This window comes from Phyllobates terribilis, unplaced genomic scaffold, assembly GCF_046119375.1.
Source record: "Phyllobates terribilis strain yellow unplaced genomic scaffold, ASM4611937v1 Scaffold_2__4_contigs__length_985480577, whole genome shotgun sequence".
NCBI classification, from domain to species: Eukaryota; Metazoa; Chordata; class Amphibia; order Anura; family Dendrobatidae; genus Phyllobates; species Phyllobates terribilis.
In genome coordinates this window covers 908,742,092-908,769,681 of record NW_027362762.1, presented here as the reverse complement: position 1 = coordinate 908,769,681, position 27,590 = coordinate 908,742,092, and the positions used below count along the sequence as shown (strand labels likewise).

The following is a 27,590-nucleotide window of genomic DNA, read 5'->3' as shown; positions in this document are numbered from 1 at the left end:
ATTGTGAGCTGGTGCCTAAGCAGAAAGTATGTAAGAAAGTTTTGGAGCTTTTTCTTTTTGTCTGATGTCGCTATACATTATCCTGATGTAAGATTTATTACAACTCAGTGCTCAGCCTCCATATTACAGAGAAGTGAACACTGTACAGTTTGTCCACAGCCCCCCTCACCTTCCAGCGTCTGAATTCTCTGCCCACAGTAAAAATGGCGGCAGCGGCCTTCACTTCCTCGTCAAGACGATTGGACGAAAGTTTCTGGCGCCACAGCGGCATCTAGCGGTGGGAAAGTAAAACCGCAGTGGAATGTGGCCCGGATGGCGGCTGACGTCAGAGAGCGGCAGAGCAGGCGGGAGCTTCTCCAGTGAGCATCATCTGGTCACGGTCAGCGGCGGCAAAGTCCCGGACTCCATGAAGACTGCCTGGGGTGAGAGGTTGTGCGCGCGTCTTCCGGGGGGACCAGCTGCGGCCGTGCTCGGCGCTGTGTAGCTGAGTGCTAACAGGTTTGCGGCTCATCCTCCAATCCGGGAGGTAGAAACCCGGGAATCGTGTCCCATCACGGCCCCGTTGGTCAGACGTATTAACCCCTTAATGATCAACAGATTTATTTATTTATTTGCACATGTTTTCCCTCCCATATTTGTCAATTTTTTTTTTTTTTCGCTGGCGAAACTTTAGGGAGAAATGTATTTTTTTTGTTTTGTTTTGTTTGGGGGGTTCATATAAATTACTTTGTCATTTTATTTAATTTTTAGATGAACTTATAGAAGTTTTATTTTTCTTCTTTTTCTCTTGTCTGTTTTTCTGTTGGTGTTCTATTACCTCTTCAGGTTATTCTGGTGGTGGGTGGCGTGGATACCTGATGGGTGTAGTTTTTCTTTTTTATGCAATATATATATATATTAATGGTTTTCTTTTGTTTAGTTCTTTAAACTAAATATTTGACCTTTTTGGGGGTACATAGAGATGTATAATATGTCTCTCTCTATCTCTATGCACCCGCAGAATATATCTTTTATATATATATTTTTTCTCAGGAGTTGGTAATAAATGCAGAACTGGCGACTTGTTTCAATCACCCACTCCTGAGACAAAATACTGACCGAATACTGATAGTGGGGCCGTGGCCTAACTGGGGCATCCATAGGGAAAACCTTTGCCCATAGTGCCGCTGAGCGCCGGAGACCTGACCTGCTAGATTGCAACAAGGCCAAAAGACACTGGGCAGTAGGGAAAGAGTTAAAGTTGTCAATCAATGGTGCTGTTTTTTTTTTTTTTTTAGTTGTCGTGCACCTTTGTAGCCCCCCAGTAACTCTCCAAATGGGAATATCTTATATTAGTCAGTGTATTGATTTAGGTGCATCCCTGTCCTATCTGGACCGAGCTGATGGTGGGATGAGGGTCCTTATTTTAAGGTGCCATATTAAAACAATATGTTCATAGTTTGCATCAAAGATACTAATGTTTCTTAATCCTGTATTACATTACAACAGACATAAACCTCATTTATTTATACTGGTGAGTATAAGAAAGAAAAAAAGAAACTTATTCCAGGATGGATTTGCACCAAAATTTGCAAATTTCCCCTCTATGATGCTGCTCACTAATAATAGGGCAATGACATACAGGGGAAATAGAGATAAAAGAAAGCTGCTGCTCGAGAGTATCAGAACAGAGTTTTGCAGTGTGATCTAGTGATACTTTGATGTGCCACTTGACCACCCAGAGATCTCACTCCCACCGCTTACTGGGGGAGGAGAGCGCTGAAGCTGTGAAGATCATGGTAGCGGTGTTATACCTGTAGTAGGTCCAGCTGCTCTGGCACTCTCCTCTGGCACTCTCCTCTGGCACTCTCCTCTCCTTTCCCAAGGCTGCAATGACTGGAAGCGGTGGGAGTGAGGAGATCTCAGCGTGGTCAAGTGACACCTGGTGGTTCTCTGGTGGCTTTTTTTTTTTTCTTTATTTCCCCCAGCTCTGAAACTGCCTTATGATACAGCAGCGTCAAACAGGGAAAAAGTAATTGCCCCCAAGAAAGAATCTGTTTCTGCCCCCTTTCCATTGGTTGAAGATTAAATTTACATATTGTGTGCCCTAGATTTCAGGAGCCCAGATCACCTCAATGCAGTTGAGAAAACTCAACACCATTGGATCAGCCCCTTTTTAGTGAACTATACTGTTTAAAAAAAAAAAAAAAATGTAGTGAATGGGGTCACCGTGTCATTGTTGGCACTGACAGTGCAAAAGCCGGGATCAGTCATAACTTTCATCTCGGCCGGTTAATGTCCCAAAGATTCAGGGTAATGGATACGTCATGAAAACCTAAGTATGAGTTTAGTGGAGCGGACGGTGGAGCATTCTTCCTACAGCTCCATGCATTGTGTATGGCATTGGTGAGGATAGCCGAGACCTGTGCCTATGGACAGTGGAGAGGCAGGAGCGCATGTGAGAGTGGCCCATTCAGTAAGCGCCTCCACATGCAGATCTAACAAGATGACAGTCTTCACTTCTACAACTGCCATTCTTGGCCATGCCGAAGATGCTAACCGCAAAAGGGAGGACCTGCCATGGAGAACTGGATACCGGACTGGGGCACAGAGAACCTTTTTGCAAAATTTAAAGGGATTGTCTGGGACTTTTTTTTTCTCCCGTATAAGGCTGAGCACTTGTCTGCAGGTAGTTACTAGCTAACTGCCTATCCTGCTCTGCGACCTTCTCTTCCAACTCAGAGCAGTCACTGATGACCGCTCCTGCCGGCATTTCTCCTCCCTGTGACGTCACGTCAGTAGAGCAGCTTCTTCTCTTTTGCTCTGTCGACAGGGTGTCATTGCTGACATAATTCCAATTGATAGCCGTCACCCAGCAGATAAACCACGGGGAGCAGGCTGCCGACCTTCATGACGATGGTAATGACGCCCCATCGACAGAGCGGAAGAGAGAGAACTGCTGTATTGACGTGATGTCAAATGAAGCCGCAGGATCGCTTCCTGAGCTGGAACAGTCATGTAGTTAGCAACTACCTTATGTCAAGTTCTTGGCCTCTTCGCAAAAAAAAACCCCAAAAACCCTTTAATTATGCCCTATCCAGAGGCGTTATCTCATGAAGAACCACATATGTGATTGGTGCGGGCCACGTGTGAATGGAGGTGTATGTATGACCAGTGCAGCAGAGTGTGCATTGTGGCTTTATTCTTGTGATTGTGCCCTCGCCCATCCTACATTTATCACCTGATTGTGGGATGACCCCTGATTGTTTTTACCTGTTGTACTTTACTTTGTTGCACGGCCGCTGCCGGTAACTTGAGATTGCTCAGCTGCACCTACAACAGTCCAGGTTGGGTGCCGCCATCACTCTGCGGTGGGTGCAGCTCTGCGCTTGTGACCTCGGCTGTGTCCTGTTCAGATCACTCTTATTTCCTTTGTTTGTCTGCTGTCATACTGCCGCTGTGGCTGTGTACAGATTACAAGGGAGGCCCAGACCTCAGCTCCTTCTTTTTCCTGTCAGATTATCATGTCACTCCTGCTTTACTAAGGAGATTTCAACCTGTAGAATAATGTCTATAACAGGGAATCGCGTGATCTCCCTATAAGATCTGTTATACACCATCTGTACAGAAATATCGGGAGACCTACACGTTACATCTTATTCCTCCTCCACAGAAATTAACATTGAGTTGCCCCTCACGTCGCTCTCACTCTTCTGGGAAGACTTTCTACAAGATTTTGGAGATGTCTGTGAGAATTTTTTACCCGTACATCCAGAAGAACATTTGTGAGGTCAGACCTTGATGTTAGGGAGACACTTGGCTCACAATATAGTTCATCCCAAACTTGTTGGATGGGGTTGAGGTCATGTTCTTCCACACCAAACTCCCCCCAACCATGGGTTTATGGACCTTGCCTTGTGCACTGGACACAGTCATGGGGAACCGAGAAAGGGCTTTCCAAAAACACTTCTGACAAAGTTGGAAGCTACAATTGTCCAAATGTCATGTGCTGAAGCATTAAGGTTTCCTGTCACTGGGACTTCAGGACCCCTGAAAAACATCTCCATAGTATTATCCTTCCTCCACCAAACTGTACTGCGGGCACAATGCAGTCAGGCGGGTAATGTTCTCCTGGCATTCGCCAAACCCATCCATCACATGCCAGATGGAAAAGTGTGGTCCATCACTGCACAGAAAACGTTCCCACTGCTCCAGAGTCCAGTGATGGCGGCTTTGCACCATACCATCTGACACTTGGCATTATTCTTGGTAATTTAAGGCTTGCAAACAGCTGCCATAAAAACCCGTGTCATAAAGTCCCATGGACAACATGCATCTGCTGCCATCATCCCTTTCCAATGAGTCATTTCAGAGCTTCGTTCTCAAGATCAATGGGGTTGAACCAATGTGGTTAGGTATTAACTTTGTGGGATGGGACAATATCCCAGATTTATGAATGTCTACCTTGAATTAAAATGCGTCAACAGCCTTGGAGGAGAAGTGTCCGTCAGGCTGCTGATGTCTAGAAACGTCTTGTTTGGTCTCTGCTTGGAAAAATCATTGTATTTGTCAGTGATGACACATGAAAAACAAGGAACCTGCACAAATTAACCTTTTCAATAGGTTTGTGAGAAGTGTCTTGACCACAAACACTGTGCGGAGAATGAGACATTGCGCCTCAGGCGGTGCTCGTGTATCGGGGCTGTCGGGTGACCTTTTTAAATCTCTGAGCCTGTTTCTGGCTTGCTGGAACCAAGCACAATGTTGGGTGACGTGAGATCATTGTGTTTCACCGACAAGACCAGACATGGATCTACGCAAAAAAACAAAAAAAGAACACTCCTCTCATCTTCTGTCCTCCCTCCGATTCAGCACTGACGTTCTGGCCATCCTCCCAGTCTTTGTTTCCAAGCAGCCAGCGTGTGACCGCAGAAATCCAAGCTGAATCCTCGGTGACCAGAGCTCTGGATTTCATGTTGGCAGAATGTCACTTTATGATGTGGATTTTACCTTTTGCAATGAAGAGAATGAGCTGTGCCATCAGTCTGTAGCATTTTAACAACAAAAATCTGCGCACTTCTGTAATTTTAGTCTCAGCGGATAATTCTACAGGGGCCAAGCCCCAGTGTGGTCGTACCCTTAAGATGCTGAGACACTTGGGGTATGTTGACATCAGGTTTCCTCCACACGTTTGTGACTCTTATCAGGGGTTACATTCCAACCCCTAAAAAACTGCGCTATTATTTCTCGGTTGAAAGAGGCATACCGCCAAAAAAAGCTCAACCGACATGACATCACATCGACAGCGTGCATCACCACTGCAGATAATCACTGAGCGCTAGATAATTTGAGGTCCACTTCTCTGCAAGTGAAAAATCCCTTTAATTTTCTTTTAAATATAGCCATTTCTGTTTTGGGAAAGGAGTGATTTTAAACTTTTTTTTTTTATTCTCTTTAGGCAGACCTGGGCAAAGTGTGGTCTGTGAGCCACATCTGGCCCTCTGGCTTTTCCAGTCCGGCTCACGGACCGAAACAGTCAAGATGCTGACAGCGGTGACTACATTGGTGGAAGATGGAGCCAACGGCTTCTTCCACCAATCAGTGCGTGAGCCAGCAGAATCAATGACGGGACAAGGAGAGTTTTTTTTTTGTTTACATGTGTATAGGAGGGGGCTGTGGGGGGGCTCGCACTCAGATAAGGGGCTGTTGGGGGGGCTCGCGCTCTGTTAGAGGGGGGGCTGTGAGGGGGGCTCGCACTCTTAGATAGGGGGCTGTGGGGGGGGCTCGCGCTCTGTTAGGTGGGGGGCTGGTGCTCTGTTAGGTAGGGGGCTGTGGGGGGGGCTCGCGCTCTGTTAGGTAGGGGGCTGTGGGGGGGGCTCACGCTCTGTTAGGTGGGGGGCTGGTGCTCTGTTAGGTAGGGGGCTGTGGGAGGGGCTCGCGCTCTGTTAGGTAGGGGGCTGTGGGGGGGGCTCGTACTCTGTTAGGTAGGGGGCTGTGGGGGGGCTCGTGCTCTGTTAGGTAGGGGGCTGTGGGGGGGCTCGTGCTCTGTTAGATAGGGGGCTGTGGGGGGGCTCGCGCAGTGTATGAATGGGGATATCGGCATACTTAATTCTGCTCAATATTAAGTGATATAAAATAACTCTAATTGTAATTATTTTGTTAATATTAATAATGAGCAGAATTCATTTCAGCCTATTGGTTCGGCCTCCACAACAGTCTCTCATGTAGCCCTTCAGGAAAATTAAAGGGGTCGTGGGTCTAAAATGAAAAGTTTGCGGTCACTCTGCGCACAGTGGGCGCTCGTGCAGAATGTAGTGGACACATCTCCTGAACACACTTCTATTATAAATGTGCCACAATTGTTCCTTTGCTCTTCGTTTGGCTGCTTTGCTTCTGTATACGGTGTGTAGAAAAAGAGCACCATATTGCATTTATCTATACAGAGGGTCACCATAATAAACCTATAGGGGCCCATTCATCACAGCAATTTCGATAGAATTCTTGCGGGATTCTCTTGGAAAAGTGTCAAATTTCTTGCGCAACTCGAAGTTACACAAAAATGTTGCAGCTTTTGGCGTTTTCACACCAGTTAATAATAATAAAATTAAATTTTTTATTTCTATAGCGCCAACATATATATATTACTCAGCACTTTACATTTTAGAGGGGACTTGTACAGACAATAAAGATATTACAGAATAAACATAACTCAGATACCAGGAGGAGTGAGGGCCCTGCTCGCAAGCTTACGGTCTATGAGGAAATAGGGGAGACACTAAAGGTAAATGGTAAAATATGCTTATATTGTACATTTTCTCCCAGATCTGCCAAAATTGGCTGGACGAGGGCGTGACGCCATAGTTCGTCTAATTCATGACGAGCTGTGACGCTCCTTACTCCAGTCCTTGACCATCATGGTGACCAGGGCTGTGGAGTCGGTAATCCAAACCTCCCGACTCCTCAATTTCCATGACTCCGACTCCCTCATACACGGCTTATGTTTAAGTGATAAATTTACTGTAGCACAGATTCATCTCAGCTAAAAGTCTAGACCCTCAGATCAGGAATAGGACAGACATTTATAGGACATTTCATAACTTTCCCAAATTCTTATGAAAAAATATTCGCCACAAACTGCATTGAACTACTGTACCCAATTTATTATATATTTTAGGAGTCGGTCCATTTTATTCTGACTCCACAGCCCTGATGGTGACAGCTTTATTAGAAGTAATTACCATATTTTTCAGACTATAAGATGCACCTAGGTTTTAGAGGAAGAAAATAAGGGGGAGGGGGTCTGCTGCTGACACTGGTATATTGGTAATGTCCCCCAATTCTAATAATATCCCCCATCCTGGTAAATATGCCCCCCTTCCTATTATATGTGGCTCCCCTCCATCCTGGTATGCGTGGCCCCCCTCATCCCCCTATCCTGGTATGCATGGCCCCCCTCATCTCCCAATCCTGGTATGCATGGCACCCCTTATCCCCCAATCCTGGTACGCATGGCCCACCCCTAATCACCATCACACTGCACATAAAAAAATAAACACTCCTACTCGCCTTCCTTCTCTCTCCTCCAGCGCTGCGTCCTGTCTGCCTGCACTGATCTCGCCATGTGAGTTGCGCATGGCGCCACTGCCAAGGGACTGTGTGCGTGGGGAGCGGTGACTTCATGCTCCTTAAAAGCCGCCACACAGTGTAGCCGCAGCGCGGCTCCTGCTGCTGGGTGATCGCGTGTGCCCGCTATTAAAGGGCATGAATATTCACCCCCTCTCCACGCCCATGGGAATGGAGAGGGGGTGAATATTCATGCCCTTTAATAGTTGGCATATTCAATCGCCCAGCAGCAGCAGAAGCCGCGCTGCGGCTACACTGTGTGCCGGCTATTAAGAACAATGAATATTCAGTGCTCCCCACGCCCATGGGCGTGAGGAGCAGTGAATATTCATTTTCTTTAGCAGTGGGGACAGTGTAGGCTGCTGCCTCCTGTGCCCCGCTCCTCCGCCGCTACCACACCCCACACAGTGAAAGTGAAAAAAGTGCGTCTTGTAGTGCGAAAAATATGGTATACGGTTTTGATGCCCTTTTTTTGGTGTTGTACCACCGCTATGTGCAAATTGAATGGATTATAGCCTCAAAGTTCTCCCGGCCGGAGCGGTCACTGACATATAGGAGTTTTCTTTTCATATAGACTTTGCATTTTGTAACGTTCGAATCTGGGATGGATTAGTTGCTGGTAACATGAAGTTTTTCCACCTCAGAGCAGATTTGTTGTTATGCCGATCATCCACAACAACCAGACTGTCGGACATGACTTGGTTTTTCCATTTTATGGCTGGATTGGGACTGGAAGTCATCTTGGCTGCAGTCACAATTTTGTAATCCGTGGTTGTTACAAACCAGAAACTTGGGAGAATCCATTGTATAATCCGATCTGCTGCTTCTAGAACACACAAATCCTGGGAGCAAATTTGCCACGAGGCCCTAACTTTTTTTTTTTCCTGTGTATATAAAGCATCAGGGTAATTCTGAAGATGGAGTCTAGAAACAATCTGCACCTGTAGGTCCTATATGACGAGCGTCAGAGCTCTGCAACCTCGTCTGACTCTGGGTCAGAGAATTTCCGTGTTCCGAGGCTCAATTATGTACGTGATGAAAACCACGAGAAGAATGCAACGATGAATAGAAGACTGCTTCATTCACTGACGTTTCCACGATCGCTCGGAGATGACGGAGGATCCCGACATGAACTTGCTCTTTTGTTTATGGAAAAAAAAAAGTAGTTCCAGGCAAATGTATTATTACTGACAGAAATCCTGGTCCGAATGCAGGAGTAAGCCCCCTAACTGGTTTATGAAGTTGTCTGGTTGGGTGCTTAGACATTAATGCAAACTTGGATGGATGACCAATATATTTCCATTACAGCCACCTGGAGTTTATTGTAACTCTGCTTGTCCAAGCTACCAACTAATTCAGTGACACCTTCCCTGCCACTTTGGCAAATCTATTAAGTTATAGATCAACCTTTCTGGACTGTGAACGCTGGGTAATGACCCACCACTAGGGATGAGCGGACCCGTGGAAGTTCAGGTCTCTCTAACTCAAACCCCAATGTTCGGGTCCACTCATCTCTACCCACAACATTCCCAATGACGAATGCGGTCTTCATTTGGACTCCCTTCTATTTAGCAAAGGATCAGGAAAGAGGTTTTACTCATTTCTTCTAAATGCCTATGACTGAGGCTGGCCACACACTTAGCTTTATTTTTCGAATGTAGCCGATCAGTCTTCTGTCGAATGCTTTATACAAGTGATCTGACCGCATCAAGATGTCATCTTTAACTCTTGGATCAAACACTTGTCTATATAAAAAGTAGTGATATGATCTTGTGGAAAGTGGTACTCGGATCAGCCCAATTTAGTTGATCATGCCGTACAAACGATCTTAAGTTGACAAAGGGAGAAGATTTTTGTTACAGAGAAGTCCATTTCCAGGTTAAACTGAAATCTCTTCATGGCCTCTATCGCACCGCCGATAACCAAATCCTGATTATGTACAATATGGTCACTGTCAGGATTCTGCTCTGCTTACTCGAGCTGTTATCACGTGACTCCGCATATACAATTTTTACGGTTGGGCTCTCATTCCACTTCTCTCAATAGAACATTGAGAGAAACAGGAGAAGTTACTATTTGGCATGTGACCATAATTATGCACATCGCTTATATGATCAGTCCGATGAGAACAGCTTGAGTAGGCAACAGAGTGGCATCCTGACAGTGCGCATATTGTACCGTGTCAGGATTCGGCTATCCGCAGTGCGATAGAGGCCTTGAAGAGATTCAGTCTTAGTCTGGAAAAACCCAGATGATGATTTGCAAACAATGGTTGGTTAAAATCAGCCATTTCGGCTGACTTTTATGTTATGTATGGGCACGGTATAGCTCGTAGATTTTTCAGCGTTGGATGTTCAATGTATTTATGCGTTTTTCACTTGTTGGAAAATATTGCTAATTTTTCTAATATCATAATTTTTCATGTTGTATTTAAAGGGGTTGTCCTATAAACAACATAAATTACCTGTCTACTGGATGGATGAAAATTGTCTTATTGCTGGTGGTCTGATCATTGGGACCCCCACCAAAGTCTCTAGTGTGACTGAAGTGTTACTGAGCATGAGCAACCACTACTCCTACCGGTCTGTAAGGGCTGAAGTCACTTCACAGAGGGTGTACTTGGGATCATTGGTGAATCTTGGTGTTGCTTACTACTAGTCAAGCCATCGCCCTACTTCTGTGCTGTGTGTGCCCCCTATAGCATGGATCATTACATAGGCTGGCCGCGTGGCTGTGGCGAGTGACTGCGTCACTCAGTTTGCTGGAGATACAGATTTGCGGGGACTTGGGTGTTTTCGTTACGTTCCCATGAGCCGCCTGTCAGCTGTCCATGCCCAGCAGCATTTCTCGGTGCTCCCCTCTAATGAAAAGCTTCAATGTATTCCACTTTACAGATCCCTTACATTGCCCATAGGCGCCTACATTTAAAAACATACACTGCATAGTAATCTTCTTGTGGGATATCGCTGCAAAGAAAAGATCCGATACTGACAATTACCAGCCGGAAGAAGGCAAAAAATTATATTTTTGGCTTCTGTTGGTTGAATGGATATGTTTGATGGACGGTCATGCACTAATGATGTGACTCTTAGACTAGCGCTCCGTCCTCGCTGCCTCCAGGCTCATTATGGGTCCTACCAGAATCTTTTTCAGGGTTCTTCTCTTCCATCATAACCAAGTTGCTCATCAGTCATTTATTATGCTTGATATATAGCACAAACATGTACCGCTGCTCTTTACAAAGACGATTATCACTGTCCCCATTGGGACTCATAATCTAGATTCCATATCAGTATGTCTCTGGAGTGTGTGAGGAAACCCATACAAACTCATTGCAGATGTTGTCCTTGGTGGGATTTGAAACCAGGACCCCAGCGCTGCAAAGTAGCAATGCTAATCACTGAGCCACCGTGTCCTGTAGCATGAGGATAGATATGCTCTTTGCAGTGTATTTCTGCAATAATAAAAAAAATAAAAATACATTATTTGATGCAGAAACTTAGTTTGCTTTTGCTGCTTGGGCTATCTGGAATTGCTCCTCATATTTTAGCATATTGCAATACCAGGAACAGCCTGTTGATATGAGAGGCGCTGTTTCTGTTAGACCAAAGATTTCAAACTGAAATACACAGCCAAAATTAAAAGCTTTGACAAATTTACGGGCCAACATTGATATTAAAAAAAAAAAAAAAAAAAAACTTTTTCATATGGAAACAAACTTAAAGGGGTTGTCCCACCAACAAAGTACATTTTAATTAATAGATCTTAGAATAAAATATTGGAATAATATAATATGGTATGTAAGAGCAGAATAAAGCATATAACCCGATGGCCTAATTTAAATATGTAATAACAAAGGATAAAAAAAACCTTGAATAATACAGATAATTTAGTTTGATGCAAACAAGTGACACCCCAAACACAGTATGGTACCCTCCACATGCACGGAATGATGACCCTAATGTATCCTCCTCCCTCAATCCCCCCGACAAAGAATGTTGACCCCATCACAGTGTGTCTCCAACTGTAATCTCCACACAGCCCTCTTTACAGTAAAGTGGCCCTCGCGTAGTGCTCCACGCAGTCCGAGTGGCCCTCGCGTAGTGCTCCACGCAGTCCGAGTGGCCCTCGCGTAGTGCTCCACGCAGTCCGAGTGGCCCTCGCGTAGTGCTCCACGCAGTCCGAGTGGCCCTCGCGTAGTGCTCCACGCAGTCCGAGTGGCCCCGCATTAAAAAACAAACTCGCTTCTACCCATTCCCCTGCTGCTCCGGTCTCTTCATGGTGTCTCAGTACAGTGGGCGCGTACAATGATGTCATTGTGCCCGCTGCGCTGAGATGTCAGACGTAAAGAGGGGAAATAATGGGAGAGGGAATCCTCCATCATTGATTTCAACTGTATTGTCATCCAGGATGCTGATATAGTTGAAAGTGCGATGCTGGGCGGGAGACCGACCAGGCATCGCCGGCCAAATCTACCCACCCTGTTTTCGCCATATTTGGCCTGCGGGCTAGAGTTTGACATATATCTGTTAGCGGGCATAACGTTATTATGCAAGTATGGCATATAACAGAGAGAAAAGACTCACGAGATCTATGGATTCATGTACATAACAAAGGACTTTATGGTAATAACAGGTTCTAAAAATAATGCTAAAATGTGTATAGATTTGGTTCTGGTGGAACATGAGATTATAGTGTTCCTGTGCAAAACTCTTCATGCTATAATAAAGGGCTTGGCGTTGGGTGGGGGTGGTGGACAGGATTGAGTTCACAGCGACGCACTGTAATGTGATAGCATCCTGGGACGTCACAGGAGAAGGTGCAGCAGACAGCAGGCTGTAGGATAGTCCCCAGACTTATGAGGCGTCTGTTACTGTTACCATGGATGTTGGTCACTAGATACATAGCTTTACTCCTCCTAGTTTGCTGCTAGAAGTTTATAAAAGTATAGATGTGTCCACCCTTAATTGCCTGCAAATTTAATTCGGTAACTAACAAATTAAAGCTGCACTCTGTAGCGCTATAGTATGCAAACATGGAATATATGAAATTGGATTTACATTGCTGCTCTAGAAAAAAAAGTTAAAATGTGCCCAATAGCCAGCGACAAGGCGACCTTCTTTGCTGGGAACCTAACCTAATATGAAACCTCTCTTGGGCTAATAGCCTACAAATATATGGAGAGGTAAGATCAAACTGTGATTAAAAGCGCCATAGGCTGATGGGTGGAGTGCTTGTTCAGAAAGCCTACGTATACAAATATCAACACTGACCTTCACTTCCAAACAGAAAAACAGGTGTGAATAGGTGCAAGCTAAGAGAGCCACCTCCATATTGGTGATGGATAGTCTTTGATATTTGCAAATTTCATTAGAGATTTTATTTTCCTGAATTGTCCTCCATGACAGCACCACAGAAGAAAGTTGACTCGATGCCCTAATTGGGAAAGCGAAACACAAAGAGGTTAAATAACCCGTCACACCTCCAATTTTCAATGTGTCTCCAAGTACCCAGACTAACGTGAGTGCTTCGATTTAACTTCAAGGAAAACTTAAGATGGGAAAGGAATATCCAAGCCTTCATGGAGGTTCATAAAAACAGTTACCAGGAAGACTAATTTTATTTTCTTAAATCTCCTTCTATGACCGCACCACAGGAGACATGTCAAATATGCAGATTTAGGTTGGGACAATACCATGGTAGATTTCTTCCCATATGTAAGAGCTTTCAAAGATATCTTTAACCTGTAAGGTTTGGAGAAGCATGGCCTGAGGATGACCAGGTGGTTGGAGAAGCGTGGCCTGAGGAGGACCAGGTGGTTGGAGAAGCGTGGCCTGAGGAGGACCAGGTGGTTGGAGAAGCGTGGCCTGAGGAGGACCAGGTGGTTGGAGAAGCGTGGCCTGAGGAGGACCAGGTGGTTGGAGAAGCGTGGCCTGAGGAGGACCAGGTGGTTGGAGAAGCGTGGCCTGAGGAGGACCAGGTGGTTGGAGAAGCGTGGCCTGAGGAGGACCAGGTGGTTGGAGAAGCGTGGCCTGAGGAGGACCAGGTGGTTGGAGAAGCGTGGCCTGAGGAGGACCAGGTGGTTGGTGAAGCGTGGCCTGAGGAGGACCAGGTGGTTGGAGAAGCGTGGCCTGAGGAGGACCAGGTGGTTGGAGAAGCGTGGCCTGAGGAGGACCAGGTGGTTGGAGAAGCGTGGCCTGAGGAGGACCAGGTGGTGGGAAAAAAAAGCAATGGCCTGAGGAGGACCAGGTGGTGGGAAAAAAAAGCAATGGCCTGAGGAGGACCAAGTGGTGGGAAAAAAAAGCAATGGCCTGAGGAGGACCAAGTGGTGGGAAAAAAAAGCAATGGCCTGAGGAGGACCAGGTGGTGGGAAAAAAAAGCAATGGCCTGAGGAGGACCAGGTGGTGGGAAAAAAAAGCAGTGGCCTGAGGAGGACCAGGTGGTGGGAAAAAAAAGCAATGGCCTGAGGAGGACCAGGTGGTGGGAAAAAAAAGCAATGGCCTGAGGAGGACCAGGTGGTGGGAAAAAAAAGCAATGGCCTGAGGAGGACCAGGTGGTGGGAAAAAAAAGCAATGGCCTGAGGAGGACCAGGTGGTGGGGAAAAAAAAGCAATGGTCTGAGGAGGACCAGGTGGTGGGAAAAAAAAGCAATGGCCTGCGGACCAACCCAACTTGGAAGCTGGAAGCCCTCAGTGCAGTTGGGAGACTTTTCCCCAGTGGTGATTATGATAAAGAAGGTCACAAAATTGTTTAATGTAAATTAATGAGAATGAAGATTTTATAAAGAGGTTGAAGATCATTGAATTTTGTGCTGTGTTCTTTATGCTAAGGAGTTTAGGTAATTGGAGAAGGAGGTTGCTGTCATCAGTGATGCACAGCACAGGCACCGAATATTAAAAACATCCTCTTGTGGAAAAGCATGGCCTGACGACCAGGTGGTTGGTCTGTAGACCTGTTCAATCGAGATGACCGGTATGAGTCCGGTGGAATGAGCCTTTAATGTCTCAGGAGGCATTTACTCTAGCTTGGTAGGATCTATAAATGGCTTTCTTGATCTGGGTGGCAATAGTGCTTTTAGACACTATCGTGCCAATATTAGGTCCACATTATTGGATGAAGAGATTCAGATTTTTTTTTTCTCTAGGTAACTGAGAATTATTCTGCACACATTGAAAGAATGGAATAACTCTTCTTTGCTGTTTGACGGATTCTGGCAAAAAGAGGATAAAATGATCTCTGGGTCTAGGTAAAGAATAGTCTGGTGGTCATCTAAATTTTTTTTTTAGGTAGTTACCTGGTAGAGGGCCTGGCTTTCACACAACCTTCTTGCTATAGTAATGGCAATTTAGGATATGTGCACATATTGTTTTTTTGGGGGCAGTCAAAAACTGCGAGTTTTCTAGTAAAAATGCACATCAGGAAACACTTTTTGTTTGGAGGAGCTTTAAAGTTCTAGAAGTGTTTTCTTAATCAGTTCTGAAGCATTTGGGAGTTTGATGGGGCTTTTTGATCTGACAGCACTTAGTCAGGAGCCGCTTGACAGATGTGACATGCACTTTTTTTTTTCTTTTCCCCACCAGGTGATTTTCAAAACCTGAAGTCGGAATAACAAACGCTCAAAGGACTGAACATATGAGCAGTGAAGTGGTTTTACAATAGAAATGACTAGGAAGAGTCTTTCAAGCGTGTGCTCCAGTGGTTTTTGAAACTTCTCAAAAACTTTGTGCACATAACCCAAGAGTGCAGAAAGTCTGTTCAGGTTATACCTAATAGAGGTTTGAAAAAGGAGATTATTGGGCTTTTAAAAAAAGTTCCGAGCGGAAGCAAACCAGAGGCCATTGGAGATAGATGGTTAGGTGCTTTCATAAACCTTTTTATCCGTAGATGACTCACGAGATCCTGATCAAAGTGTGCATTTATAACAGAATTATTTAAGGCTGGGCGCCCACAATAGGTTTTTGGGTGAGTTTTTAACTCTGCACACTTTCAAAACAAAAATGCATGTTTCTACTTAATGCGTTGATAAAACTTCAACATCAAAAGCTCATAGTGGGAACATAGCCTTAGTACGTTGAGACCTTTGTCCAGCCTGTTTTGGAGGAAATCCAAGATTCTAGAGATGTCTAGATGTAAACGGGTGGAATATTGCTACACAAAAAGATTTCCAGATCTTGCTGTTAATGACATTTGACTTTCATCTTACTTTGCTGTAGAGTCGGAATGATGCCCCAAGGAGACATTTTTTATTTTTGAACATCACTCTTTCATAAGCCATGCTCCTAAATGTAAGTTTTTTTGGATAGAACGTGATGAGTGCCATTTGATCAAGAACCTGGGTGATTGCAAGTATAAATGGTTCTTCTACCTGTTTCTTGTTTGGCAGCATGAACCATAACACTTTTTGGCCAAAGAGGTGCAATTAGAAGCTTCTTGACCTTATTTTGTCCAGATCTTATGGAAAATTCTCTGAAGACGAATTGAAAACAATGCAACAGACCAAGTTGAGTTTCCAGTGATGTGTTGAACCATCTACCTCCTATACATGATGGATCTCTTGGATCCAGGGAGACGAAGAGAGGTGTCTGAATTCTGTTGCGAGACAAACTTGTCTACACCTGGATAGCTCCATCTTCTGGATAGGTGAAGACTGACGTGTGAACTGGATTCTCCTTGGTTTAGGTCTCTCTGGTTCAGAAGGTCTGCTTGTATGTTGGATGGTCCTTCTGGGTAAACTGCAGACTGGGAGAACCAGGTGGTTCTCCCATCTGACTGAAGTTGGGGATTCTTTTGTCTTGTTCCACCCCGATGAACGCACAGTGTAGGAGTAAATTCTGAAATGAGTGCCCTGAATGGTGCTCTCTGGCTTTCTTGTCCTTATGGGGTCACAGAACTCTGTAGCTAGTGACAACGAGTGCTGTGAAATGGATAGGCATAGGGAGGGAATATGTTATGTGTCGTTGAGGGTTCCTGGAAACCAAATTACCGGTAAGCCAAATTCTAGCTTCTTACTATACAAATTCAATACATTTTAGCAAGACCCTACATGCTGCAATGCGCATCACAAATGGACACCTATATCATAAACCGCTCCCATCAGAGTATTACAAAAACATGTTTTTGATTGGTCATCTCCGTATAAGTTGAGCCTAGATGAAAGGTAAAGAGGGGTACATCTGTAAATCTCAAGACGTAATGAATGACAGAAAAAAAAACTCAAGATGACTGTGAAAGTGAAGAACCTATTACATCAACTTCTCTACGCTATCAGGGATGTTGCTTGTTCATAGTTCATGTAGGACCAGCTGTTTGCTCACTATAGCTGCTTTTACTAATGTAACAGAAATCATTGAGTTGGGAGCGGCCATTGGGACGGCTATGGGCAGCTGCCTGTCACCCGGTCATAGAAAATTCATGCAGGGAAAGATACTCCTATATTTAGGTAGGAGGCCCACAAGATGGACAAGAAGCCCATTGAGGTGTCAGAATCCATAAACAAAGCCCAATTTAGTCAAGACTGGCAATGTTCACGTCCTTGATGAGGGGGCGTGCTGGATTTAGACGCACCTCGTTCACTAAGAGGTCAACATTTCTTAATGAATCTGGAGCGTCTGATAAACTATGTGCGCCTCACAACAAATCTTACTCCAGTTATTGACTGGAGAAAGGTTTCTGGCGTAAGGAACGGCACCTGTTGTCATGAACTAGATGAGCTGTGATTTCCCGCCACCACTCCAGCTCTGCCCATTTTGTCTGAGCTGAGAGAAGCTGGTGTGAAAACGCCAAAAGTCTCCAAGATTTTTCAGAAACTTTTCAAAGCTTTTTACACCAGAATTCTGGCAATATTGCTTTGATGAATCTGTGCCTTTATGTCCATATAAAGAGGCTCGGGGCTGACTGACTTTGTGACATGGGGCCCTCTACCCCTTATTAATAGTGACGCAGATGCATTTCTTATTCTTCATCACATTAGTAATTTCTTGCCTCTTCTCTTTTTCTTGCAGGTCCTTATCCCAGTCCTATATTTCCTTATTTTTAATCCTTTTTACATGTGGTAGAAGATGAAGAACGAAATTTCCGCAGTTGTGTTATTTCTTTCCAAGCTATTGAAAAATAATAACAAGTTAAGGAAGGAGGAGATTGAGATATTTTCTGAAGAACTGAGCAGGATTCTCCACGACAAGTATGTCAATCACTGGTACCCCGAAACCCCAGCAAAGGGACAAGCGTACAGGTAATGTAGCTGAAAGGTACAAACTGACCATCTGTTGCCTCAACACAATGTGGTTTCTTGTTATGTAACCTGTGGGTTCCCTTGTCTTAGAGGTGGTCCACCCCTCGTTTATTTTAAAAATGGGCTTGTAGTGGTCTGAGAAGTGAAATAACACAAAAAAAAAAATCCTGTCCATTCCCCTCGACTGGTCAACTGCTGACCATAAGAGGTCACCTGCTGTCTTGAGTCAGAAGACTGTCTCCTTGGTCGGTTAGAAGGAGAAAGACCGGCACACTGTCCTTTTGAAAGAATTGTGTGCTTTAGGAAGGGACTCATGGTCCAGACTTTATTGAGGTTGGAACATCAGCACCACAAAAGAAAATGAAACTGTGGGTCTTGCTGCGGTGCAAATTTATTTTGATCCGGCAAAGAGTCAAAAACAGATTTGTTCAACATTTCGACCGGGAGTGGCCTTTGTCAAGGGCATCTGTTGCGGGTGCAGGTAGGTAGAAATCTAATAGAGCAATAATGTAAAACGTAAGATCTTTCATGTCAAGGAGGACTTGTATGGAGCCAGGAATCAAGAAATGCAGCAAGCAGGGGTGTAGGTCGTGGGTCTCCTTGGTTGGTCCTCTCCTGCTAGAAAAGGAGGAGACGAGACTGTTAACAACGCACAGTTAACAGAAGGTCTTCCTTTCTATTATTCATTAGTTATTCAGCATAGTGTCTGATTTTAGGGCCTGTGACATCCCAGGGTAGTTGTGCAGATGACTTCATATTATGACTACCACACCTGGATAAGTTGTCCAGACCTGGAGTAAAATCCCATGAGAAAACAGTGGAAGCAGTCTGCAATATTCCTATTTCTCTAACGGGTCGCTGTCTGTTTCAGATGTATCCGTGTAAACAGATTTCAAGGTGTCGATCCCGACCTCCAGAAGGCTTGTTTCAACAGTGGTCTTGTGTATGAAGATTTAGGGCTGCCTTGGGAAATGACGCTGTGGGTAGACCCTTGTGAGGTGTGTTGTAGGTGAGTGATGACCAAACCTGATGGCCGTGAGGATTGCCGCCTGCAGTAAGTGAGCGTGCAACCCGCAGATCCGTCAGCCCCTTTCCCTCACATCAGGGAGGGGTTTTCTACTTTCTAATTATTACAAATGTGCAGAAAACGGGCATTTAATCCACGTATTACTGGTAAAGCACCTATGTCCTTATGTGTATCATAACAATTTATACTGTTACCAGAGACCTAGTACTCTTAATTGGTTCAACACAATGATAAAACAATGTATGGCCACCAGTACACACTATTCTTTGTTTGCATAAAACTGCACATTTATGATTAAGGTATGATTTCAAACTTGTGTATTTGCTGTGAATTAGCAAATCTATATAGAAGTGTCCGTTCTGAAATCAGTATGTCATGGCTTCCATCATGACTGACACTTGATTTAGCTGGCCATTTAGAAGGTGCCTTCTTGCAAAGTGCTCGTGTGCGTATCTACCAGTTAGTCGGGCTATGCATTAATTGAGAATAGGAGGGGGAAACCTCCTTATAAAGTGCTTATGTGCATTTTGACTGCAAGACAATCAGGCTAACCGTATAAGGAATACCACATAGATAATGGAAAGTGCCACTCTTAATCATTGGTTTCTACTGTCAATAGACAATCATAAGGCTAGAGCATAACTGGCCCAGAGATCAGCATGGTATTTACCTGTAGAATAGCACGCTGTGTAACAAATAGCTCCTGCTTTCTGCCCCTGGAGAAAGTTCATTTAGAAGTACAAAACTTTGTGTAATACCTTTGTATGTCCCCTTTGTGTATGTGAAGTCAGTGGCACTTTGCTGCTGCTACACATTTATAATAATTATTAAGTGAGCAACCCCTTTAAAGGGAATGTGTCTGCCCCTGGGTGATATCAGACCTCTACTATGGCCATACAGGTTATAGAAAAGTAAATCTATACGTACCTGTATGGCCCATAGTAGAGGTCTGATTGCAGAGAAAAGTGTTTTTATACACTCGGTTTTCCACAGGCTTGGTGTCCCCTGGATGCCAAGAAATCCCCACCTAACTGTTTATTATTCCCCAAAATCCCCACCTATCTGCTTGTCATATTCCCCCCTCCCCTGCACATCACAGGGCCCTGTGACATGCACTGTGCTCCCTGACTTCCCAGACATGCACAAAGTGCTGCTCACATAGAGCTCACATAGAGCGCGCTTTGCTCCCTCCCTGCCCCGTCTCTGTGCATTGTGCCGCAGGTTTCTATTGCGCAGGCGCCGGGGAGTCACTGTCACTTCTTTGCTTCCTCTAAGCCCGTCTCTGTGCATTGTGCCGCAGGTTTCTATTGTGCAGGCGCCGGGGAGTCACTGTCACTTCTTTGCTTCCTCTCAGCCCGTCTCTGTGCACTGCGCTGCAGGTTTCTATTGGGCAGGCGCCGGGGAGTCACTGTCACTTCTTTGCTCCCTCCCTGCCCCGTCTCTGTGCATTGTGCCGCAGGTTTCTATTGCGCAGGCGCCGGGGAGTCACTGTCACTTCTTTGCTTCCTCTAAGCCCGTCTCTGTGCATTGTGCCGCAGGTTTCTATTGTGCAGGCGCCGGGGAGTCACTGTCACTTCTTTGCTTCCTCTCGGCCCGTCTCTGTGCACTGCGCCGCAGGGTTCTATTGCGCAGGCGCCGGGGAGTCGCTGTCACTTCTTTGCTCCCTCTCGGCCCGTCTCTGTGCACTGCGCCGCAGGGTTCTATTGCGCAGGCGCCGGGGAGTCGCTGTCACTTCTTTGCTTCTTCTCGGCCCGTCTCTGTGCACTGCGCCGCAGGGTTCTATTGCGCAGGCGCCGGGGAGTCACTGTCACTTCTTTGCTTCCTCTCGGCCCGTCTCTGTGCACTGCGCTGCAGGTTTCTATTGTGCAGGCTCCGGGAAGTGACGGCGCCTGCGCAATAGAAACCTGCGGCGCAGTGCACGGAGAGACGGGCCAGGGAGGAAGCGAAGTGTGTTCAATAGAAACCTGCGGCGCAGTGCACGGAGAGACGGGCCAGGGAGGAAGCGAAGTGTGTTCTATGTGAGCGGCACTTTGTGCATGTTCGGGAAGTCTGGGTGCACAGTGCACGTCACACTTGAAATAGATCACTCTGTTTGAAATGACTCTATATCTCATATGAGTTTCACTTTTTGTATTGAAGAACTGAAATAAATTAACTTTTTGATGATATTCTAATTTAGTGAGAAGCACTTGTATAGTAGATATCACAGGATCCAGCATTCACAATAGGTGATGTCACAGCTCACCTCCTCCTCCTGTACAATGACACCTCTATATACAGTGCCTACAAGTAGTATTCAACCCCCTGCAGATTTAGCTGGTTGACACATGCGGAATTAACTTGGCATTGTGACATTTGTACTGTAGATCAGCCTGGAAGTGGGAAATGCACTGCAGCAAATTTTTTTTTTTTTTTTTTTTTAAACGCAAAAGGTTAATTCAGAGTGTCATTTATTATTCAACCCCTCAAACCACAAGAATTCTGTTTGGTCCCCCTAAAGTATTAAGAAGTAGTTCAGTCACCAAGAATAATGAGCTTCACATGTGTGGATTAAAGATCTCTTTTGCCAGCCTTTTCTGACTATTTAAGACCCTCCCCAAACTTGTGAACAGCACTCAGACATGGTCAACATGGGAAAGACAAAGGAGCATTCCAAGGCCATCAGAGACAAGATCGTGGAGGGTCACAAGGCTGGCAAGGGGTACAAAACCCTTTCCAAGGAGTTGGGCCTACCTGTCTCCACTGTTGGGAGCATCATCCGTAAGTGGAAGGCTTATGGAACTACTGTTAGCCTTCCACGGCCAGGACAGCCTTTGAAAGTGTCCTCCCGTGCCGAGGCCAGGCTTGTCCGAAGAGTCAAGGCTAACCCAAGGACAACAAGGAAGGAGCTCCGGGAAGATCTCATGGCAGTGGGGACATTGGTTTCAGTCAATACCATAAGTAACGTACTCCACCGCAATGGTCTCCGTTCCAGACGAGCCCGTAAGGTACCTTTACTTTCAAAACGTCATGTCAAGGCTCGTCTACAGTTTGCTCATGATCACTTGGAGGACTCTGAGACAGACTGGTTCAAGGTTCTATGGTCTGATGAGACCAAGATCGAGATCTTTGGTGACAACCACACACGTGACGTTTGGAGACTGGATGGCACTGCATACGACCCCAAGAATACCATCCCTACAGTCAAGCATGGTGGTGGCAGCATCATGCTGTGGGGCTGTTTCTCTGCCAAGGGGCCTGGCCATCTGGTCTGCATCCATGAGAAGATGGATAGCACGGCCTACCTGGAGATTTTAATTGCAAAAAGAACTTCGGCACTCCATACATGAAAATATAAGAAATATTGTATCTAGACTGTCACTTTGAAAAATGAAGGTTTTTTGCGCATAATTTGGCCAATTTATGTGTGCCCATCAACCACGACAAGGTCACCTTCGTATGATGGGAAACTACGCTACGCTACCACTGGATATGCCACTCTTGGGCTGTAAGCCTGTATGGACAATATGTCTATGCTTGGGCTTTTAACCTACAATGTATGGGCTGGTAGAGCTAGTTAAAACCACCTGTGACTGAATGGGAGGGACACATGGTCAGAAAAAAGGCTGTCAAACTTCTAATAGTGTGAACACGTACCTGCTGCAATGCTCCAGGAGCGGGATCCCAAAAATGATTAATAGATTGTCGTGGTTGATGGGCACACATAAATTGGCCAAATTATGCGCAAAAAACCTTCATTTTTCAAAGTGACATTAGTCTAGATACAATATTTCTTATATTTTCATGTATGGAGTGCCGAAGTTCTTTTTGCAATTGAGATTACTTTTTTCTTCAGAGCACCCGAATAGACCAGTGAGCGACCCCTCTCTTTTTTCTATTAATCATTTTTGGGATCCCGCTCCTGGAGCATTGCAGCAGGTACGTGTTCACACTATTAGAAGTTTGACAGCCTTTTTTCTGACCATGTGTCCCTCCCATTCAGTCACAGGTGGTTTTAACTAGCTCTACCAGCCCATACATTGTAGGTTAAAAGCCCAAGCATAGACATATTGTCCATACAGGCTTACAGCCCAAGAGTGGCATATCCAGTGGTAGCGTAGCGTAGTTTCCCATCATACGAAGGTGACCTTGTCGTGGTTGATGGGCACACATAAATTGGCCAAATTATGCGCAAAAAAACTTCATTTTTCAAAGTGACATTAGTCTAGATACAATATTTCTTATATTTTCATGTATGGAGTGCCGAAGTTCTTTTTGCAATTGAGATTACTTTTTTCTTCAGAGCACCCGAACAGACCAGTGAGCGACCCCTCTCTTTTTTCTACCTGGAGATTTTGGCCAAGAACCTCCGCTCCTCCATCAAGGATCTTAAGATGGGTCGTAATTTCATCTTCCAACAAGACAACGACCCAAAGCAGACAGCCAAGAAAACCAAGGCCTGGTTCAATAGGGAAGAAGTCAAGGTGTTGGGAGTGGCCTAGTCAGTCTCCTGACCTTAACCCAATTGAAAACTTGTGGAAGGAGCTCAAGAATAAAGTCCACATGAGACACCCAAAGAACCTAGATAACTTGGAGAAGATCTGCATGGAGGAGTGGGCCAAGATAACTCCACAGACCTGTGCCGGCCTGATCAGGTCTTATAAAAGACGATTATTAGCTGTAATTGCAAACAAGGGTTATTCCACAAAATATTAAAGATAGGGGTTGTATAATAATTGACCCACACTTTTATGTTTAAAATTTAATAAAATTTAACTGAGCAACATAACTTTTTGGTTTGTAAGATTTATGCTTCTGTTCATAAAACCTACTCTCGTTTGCAGTTTGAAGGCTCTAACTTATTTGCATCTTATCAAACCAGCTAAATCTGCAGGGGGTTGAATACTACTTGTAGGCACTGTATATATATATACAGTAGATAACACAGGATGCCCCATTCACAATAGGTGATATCACATAAAATTGTCATGTTGTGGATTTGAAACACTCCGCAAGTCAGTACTGTGTTAAAAAGCCACAGCGGTCGGAGATTTTCCACTTTGCTGCAACTATAAAACGCTGCATTTTTTTTTTTTTTTTTAGTGCGGTGTCTAAAGCTGTGTGAACTTCATCTAACTTGTGATGTGCCTTTTTACAACCGTAGCGGGTCCGATTTTACCCCTTTCAATGTAGAGGCTGCACATGGCAATTTGCAGCAAAATCTGCTGGTAATGATTTATTTTCCCTCGGTGTGGACATCCCCATATTTTTCTCACTTTTTCAGCCCTTCTTCCTTGAAGTCGCAGCTTCTCCTTTGTGTAATAAATCTGTTTGCTGCTGATTTCTGGGGCTCCTGTAAATAGGGTGATAAATCACGGCGTGGCGCCTCCTCTCCAGAATACCCGTCTGCCAGGTCTTTGGTTTTGCGATGAGGCAGCTGCGCCCGTAGACGCCGCTGTGAGAGCGACTTGGCGGCCACGTCCCTTACTATTGAAGGATGCGGGGAGTTTGGCTGTTTGTCATCAGATCGGTGAGGATTCGGCGCGCTCCATCTGGAGGGCGGCATTGATCAGCGGGCACTCGGTTGCCAGGTGCTGATGAATAGCCAAGAGCTATTTAAATACATTTACAACATGGACAGATGCGGAGAGCACCCTGTAATCCGGAGATAATATTCAGAGCGGAGATCTCCAGCCGTAGAAACAAGAAGTCTCCTGAGACAAAACCTCGGGGAAAATGTCATCCGGACGCGACAGCGGAGCAGACGCTGCGGACGTGCCGTGTGTGCTCTGTCTACATTAGATTAATATCCGGCCGTCTGTGTTTTTTCTTCTGTAGTGAAGGGTAATTATTTTCATGCCATCCGTAGCCCTGTGAGATGGCGCGGGCTCCGCTCTGTAATCCCTGCACTTGGCTTCTCTTCTTTTATGGAAAATTCTGTAATCTGCCAATCACAGAGTCTAATAATTGTAGGATTAGAGCGCGGCAAACATGTAAGACCTACACAGACGGGCCATAAAGTAACGTGAACCCAGGCACAGTCCTTGTGGGGGACCACGGGTAACTAGGTAATGACCTTGCATCCTAAAATGACTGTCGTGTGCTCCAAACCTGGGTCTTGCATTCAGAATGAATGATGATGGGTGTGCCCATATGTCTGCACCCAAATACTTGTGTGAATACCATATACATATTTTATATTCATATCTTTAAAAAAAATATATAAAAAAAAAAAGTCTGACCAGCACCTCCAAATGGCATCGAGTAAATGTGAACTGGTGCAATCTGCTGTGACTGCATTATATTCATAATAAGGAGCCCAGCTGCATATTGTATGTGCCATGATATGTGCAGACATCCAATATGTGAATTGTGAACTGCATTACTGCAATATACACTATAGTAACAATATTGAGGTACCTCATATACAAATAGGCCAGTTTATGTGTGCCCACCAGCCACAACAAGGCCTAAGTTTTATTGATGGGAATTTACTCTCAGACTTTCCTCTTTATGGGCCAAAAGTCTACAAATTTAAAGGGCAAGTAAGATCCAGCTCTAATTTTATTAAACTGTTGGGAGGGTAGGTTCCCATTAAAGGGACCGCGTCACTGATGTCACGCCTCACTTGATGTGACATCAGCGGAAGAAAAAGCCGGCTGCAGCCAGAGTCAAGTGATGCTTGTGAGTGGCCTGCGATAGCGCTGCTCACAGGCCATAAAGTCATAGCAAGGGAATTACAAAAACCGCTTATGGATCCAAGGTAAATACATTGGGGCATTTGTCAAAAGTACTGGACAACTCCTTTAAGTACACCTTCCCATCTCCACTCTCCCCTCTTCTTTGATTGACAGCTTTGGCTTCATCAAGCCAGAAGGGGCAGAAAAAGATGGAAACCAAGCAGGTGGGAAAGTGGATTTAAGTGATTGGCTCCGCTGTGAAGCACCGAGCGACTGTACTTGATTTGAACAGTCATTCTGTGCTGACAGTGTCCTTTTAACAGTAGAGGACACCTTGACATGGCCGGTGGGCGCACACAAATTGGCCAATTTGTGGGCTGAGTACCTCAATTTTATAAGTATAGTCTATAGGGCAATCATGTAGATCAAAATGGATATATTCAGTGTTTTTCATGTTTTGGTTCTGAAAAGTAAATGGGTAAGATCAGTATAGGTTATGTTTATATTGCAACTAATAACACTGTTCATCCTGGTTCATTAATAAAATGCAAACTAATGAAGGAATGACTAAAGCAGAACAGTAGGGGTGAGGTGGAGGGGTCCCCAAACCTTTGAAAATTTTTCTTTTTTTCCGACCACTGCTCAAAATTTAATCATAAGGAGAAAAAAATGATGACAGTGAGAACATTTATAGACTTTTCCATGTGAAATTTGACACACTGACATTATTCCATCCAAGTTTTAAACCATTTTGTGGTTGGGATATGAATGCAATTACTGCCATGGGGTGATATAGCAGGCAAGGAGTCATGAGCCACCAGTTGGGTACGACTAATTATTATTTTTTTTTTTTTGCTTTTTTTCTCCTTATTTTCTGCCGTTAAACTTGCATAAAAAAATCACATTCTAAAAAAGAATTGATTTCTCGAAGGAAGGATTACCTAGGACTCTGCATGGTATTGTATTGTTGGCCAGCAGAGATCATTGTAACTATAGGTTGTGTAGTGCTGAGTGCTGAGCAGCAGGTGGCGCTGTTGGCTGTCAAAAAATAGCTGCGGCTTTGTGTTCTGCATCATGTATACTGGAAAATGGATGGTAACCGAGACAAAGGCAAGGGGGGGAATAAGGATTTTTTTTTTTTTTTTTTATTGATTACTTTATTAATTTTAGATATGGAGAGAAAAATCCCTCGTTTGTGGTGGCAAGCTTTGCAAGTAATAACGATAAGATGGAGATATCTCAGAAAGTGAAGTACGCCATGGAGAAAGTGACTTCAGACTATCACTCCGGCTCCTCCTCGGATGATGAGGTCTATATAAATAAGAAGATGCCGCTGCCGCCTCCTCCTCACATGATGCTCGGTGCCGGTGCTTCCTATCAGGTCTTTGCATTCATTATATTTTATTATATAGCCATGGTCGTTGTTCTAGTGGCTTCCTCTTATTCTATAGTATATAGAAATGGCATCTTCTTTGTCTCCTACGATCTCAGGTGCCAGAATTCAGACCTCAACCAACTCCTTCCTGGAACAAGAATCCAAAGAAAAAGCAAGGTGGCCATTACCAGTACCAGCCCCGTTATGCTTCCGGCTACCAGCAGGGAAGAAACAAGGCTTATGGCCGCGTCCCATGGCTGCCGCCGGTCCTGCAACCCGAACAGAACCACTGGCAGAGTCTGCACATGCTGGGCGCCGGGCACCAGTGCTTGGTCTAAGCCGTCAGGATCTCTCTAATCTTCTGTGTGCAAAACTAACGCTGGACCAAATCATAGGAGCAGCTTTTTCTATTAGATTTTTTTTTTTTTTTTTATGATTATTTAACTCCAACTTTGTTGCACTTTTGTACATTTACTAGTCGTTTCAGAAACACTTTTTGTGGATAGGGTGAATAGTTAAGTGCCTAAAAGTAATTTTTAATATTTATATTCTACGACTTGCACAGAATCATGTTAATCTATTGCTATTCTGGAAGTTTCAGTACCAAATGTATTTATTTGCAAATCTCAATTTGATATTTTATGTATTAGACTAATAAATGATCTTTTATTAATATGATAATAAACATAATGTATTA

At 44.7% G+C, this 27,590-nt stretch overlaps 1 protein-coding gene across 2 annotated transcripts; it reads left to right on the top strand.

Moving 5' to 3' along the window:
- The first annotated feature begins 268 nt into the window (after positions 1 to 268).
- On the top strand, positions 269 to 27,590 carry BTG3 (BTG anti-proliferation factor 3). Of its 2 annotated transcripts, none has more exons than XM_073668258.1 (5): positions 269 to 422; positions 17,603 to 17,832; positions 18,704 to 18,841; positions 26,689 to 26,899; positions 27,010 to 27,587. In XM_073668258.1, the coding sequence occupies exons 2-5, from the start codon at positions 17,660 to 17,662 to the stop codon at positions 27,229 to 27,231; spliced, it is 744 nt and encodes a 247-aa protein (XP_073524359.1). In that variant the 5' UTR covers positions 269 to 422; positions 17,603 to 17,659; the 3' UTR covers positions 27,232 to 27,587. The 2 variants fall into 2 exon arrangements, with proteins under 2 accessions (XP_073524359.1, XP_073524360.1); XM_073668259.1 differs by having other exon boundaries at positions 273 to 498; positions 27,010 to 27,590.

Bases quoted from the DNA above. Each gene is read 5' to 3' on its own strand.
- BTG3 (XM_073668259.1), top strand. From the start codon at position 17,660: ATGAAGAACGAAATTTCCGCAGTTGTGTTATTTCTTTCCAAGCTATTG. The intron at 17,833-18,703 runs GTAATGTAGCTG...TGTCTGTTTCAG, and splicing joins GCAAAGGGACAAGCGTACAG to ATGTATCCGTGTAAACAGAT. The intron at 26,900-27,009 runs GTCTTTGCATTC...CTACGATCTCAG, and splicing joins GTGCCGGTGCTTCCTATCAG to GTGCCAGAATTCAGACCTCA.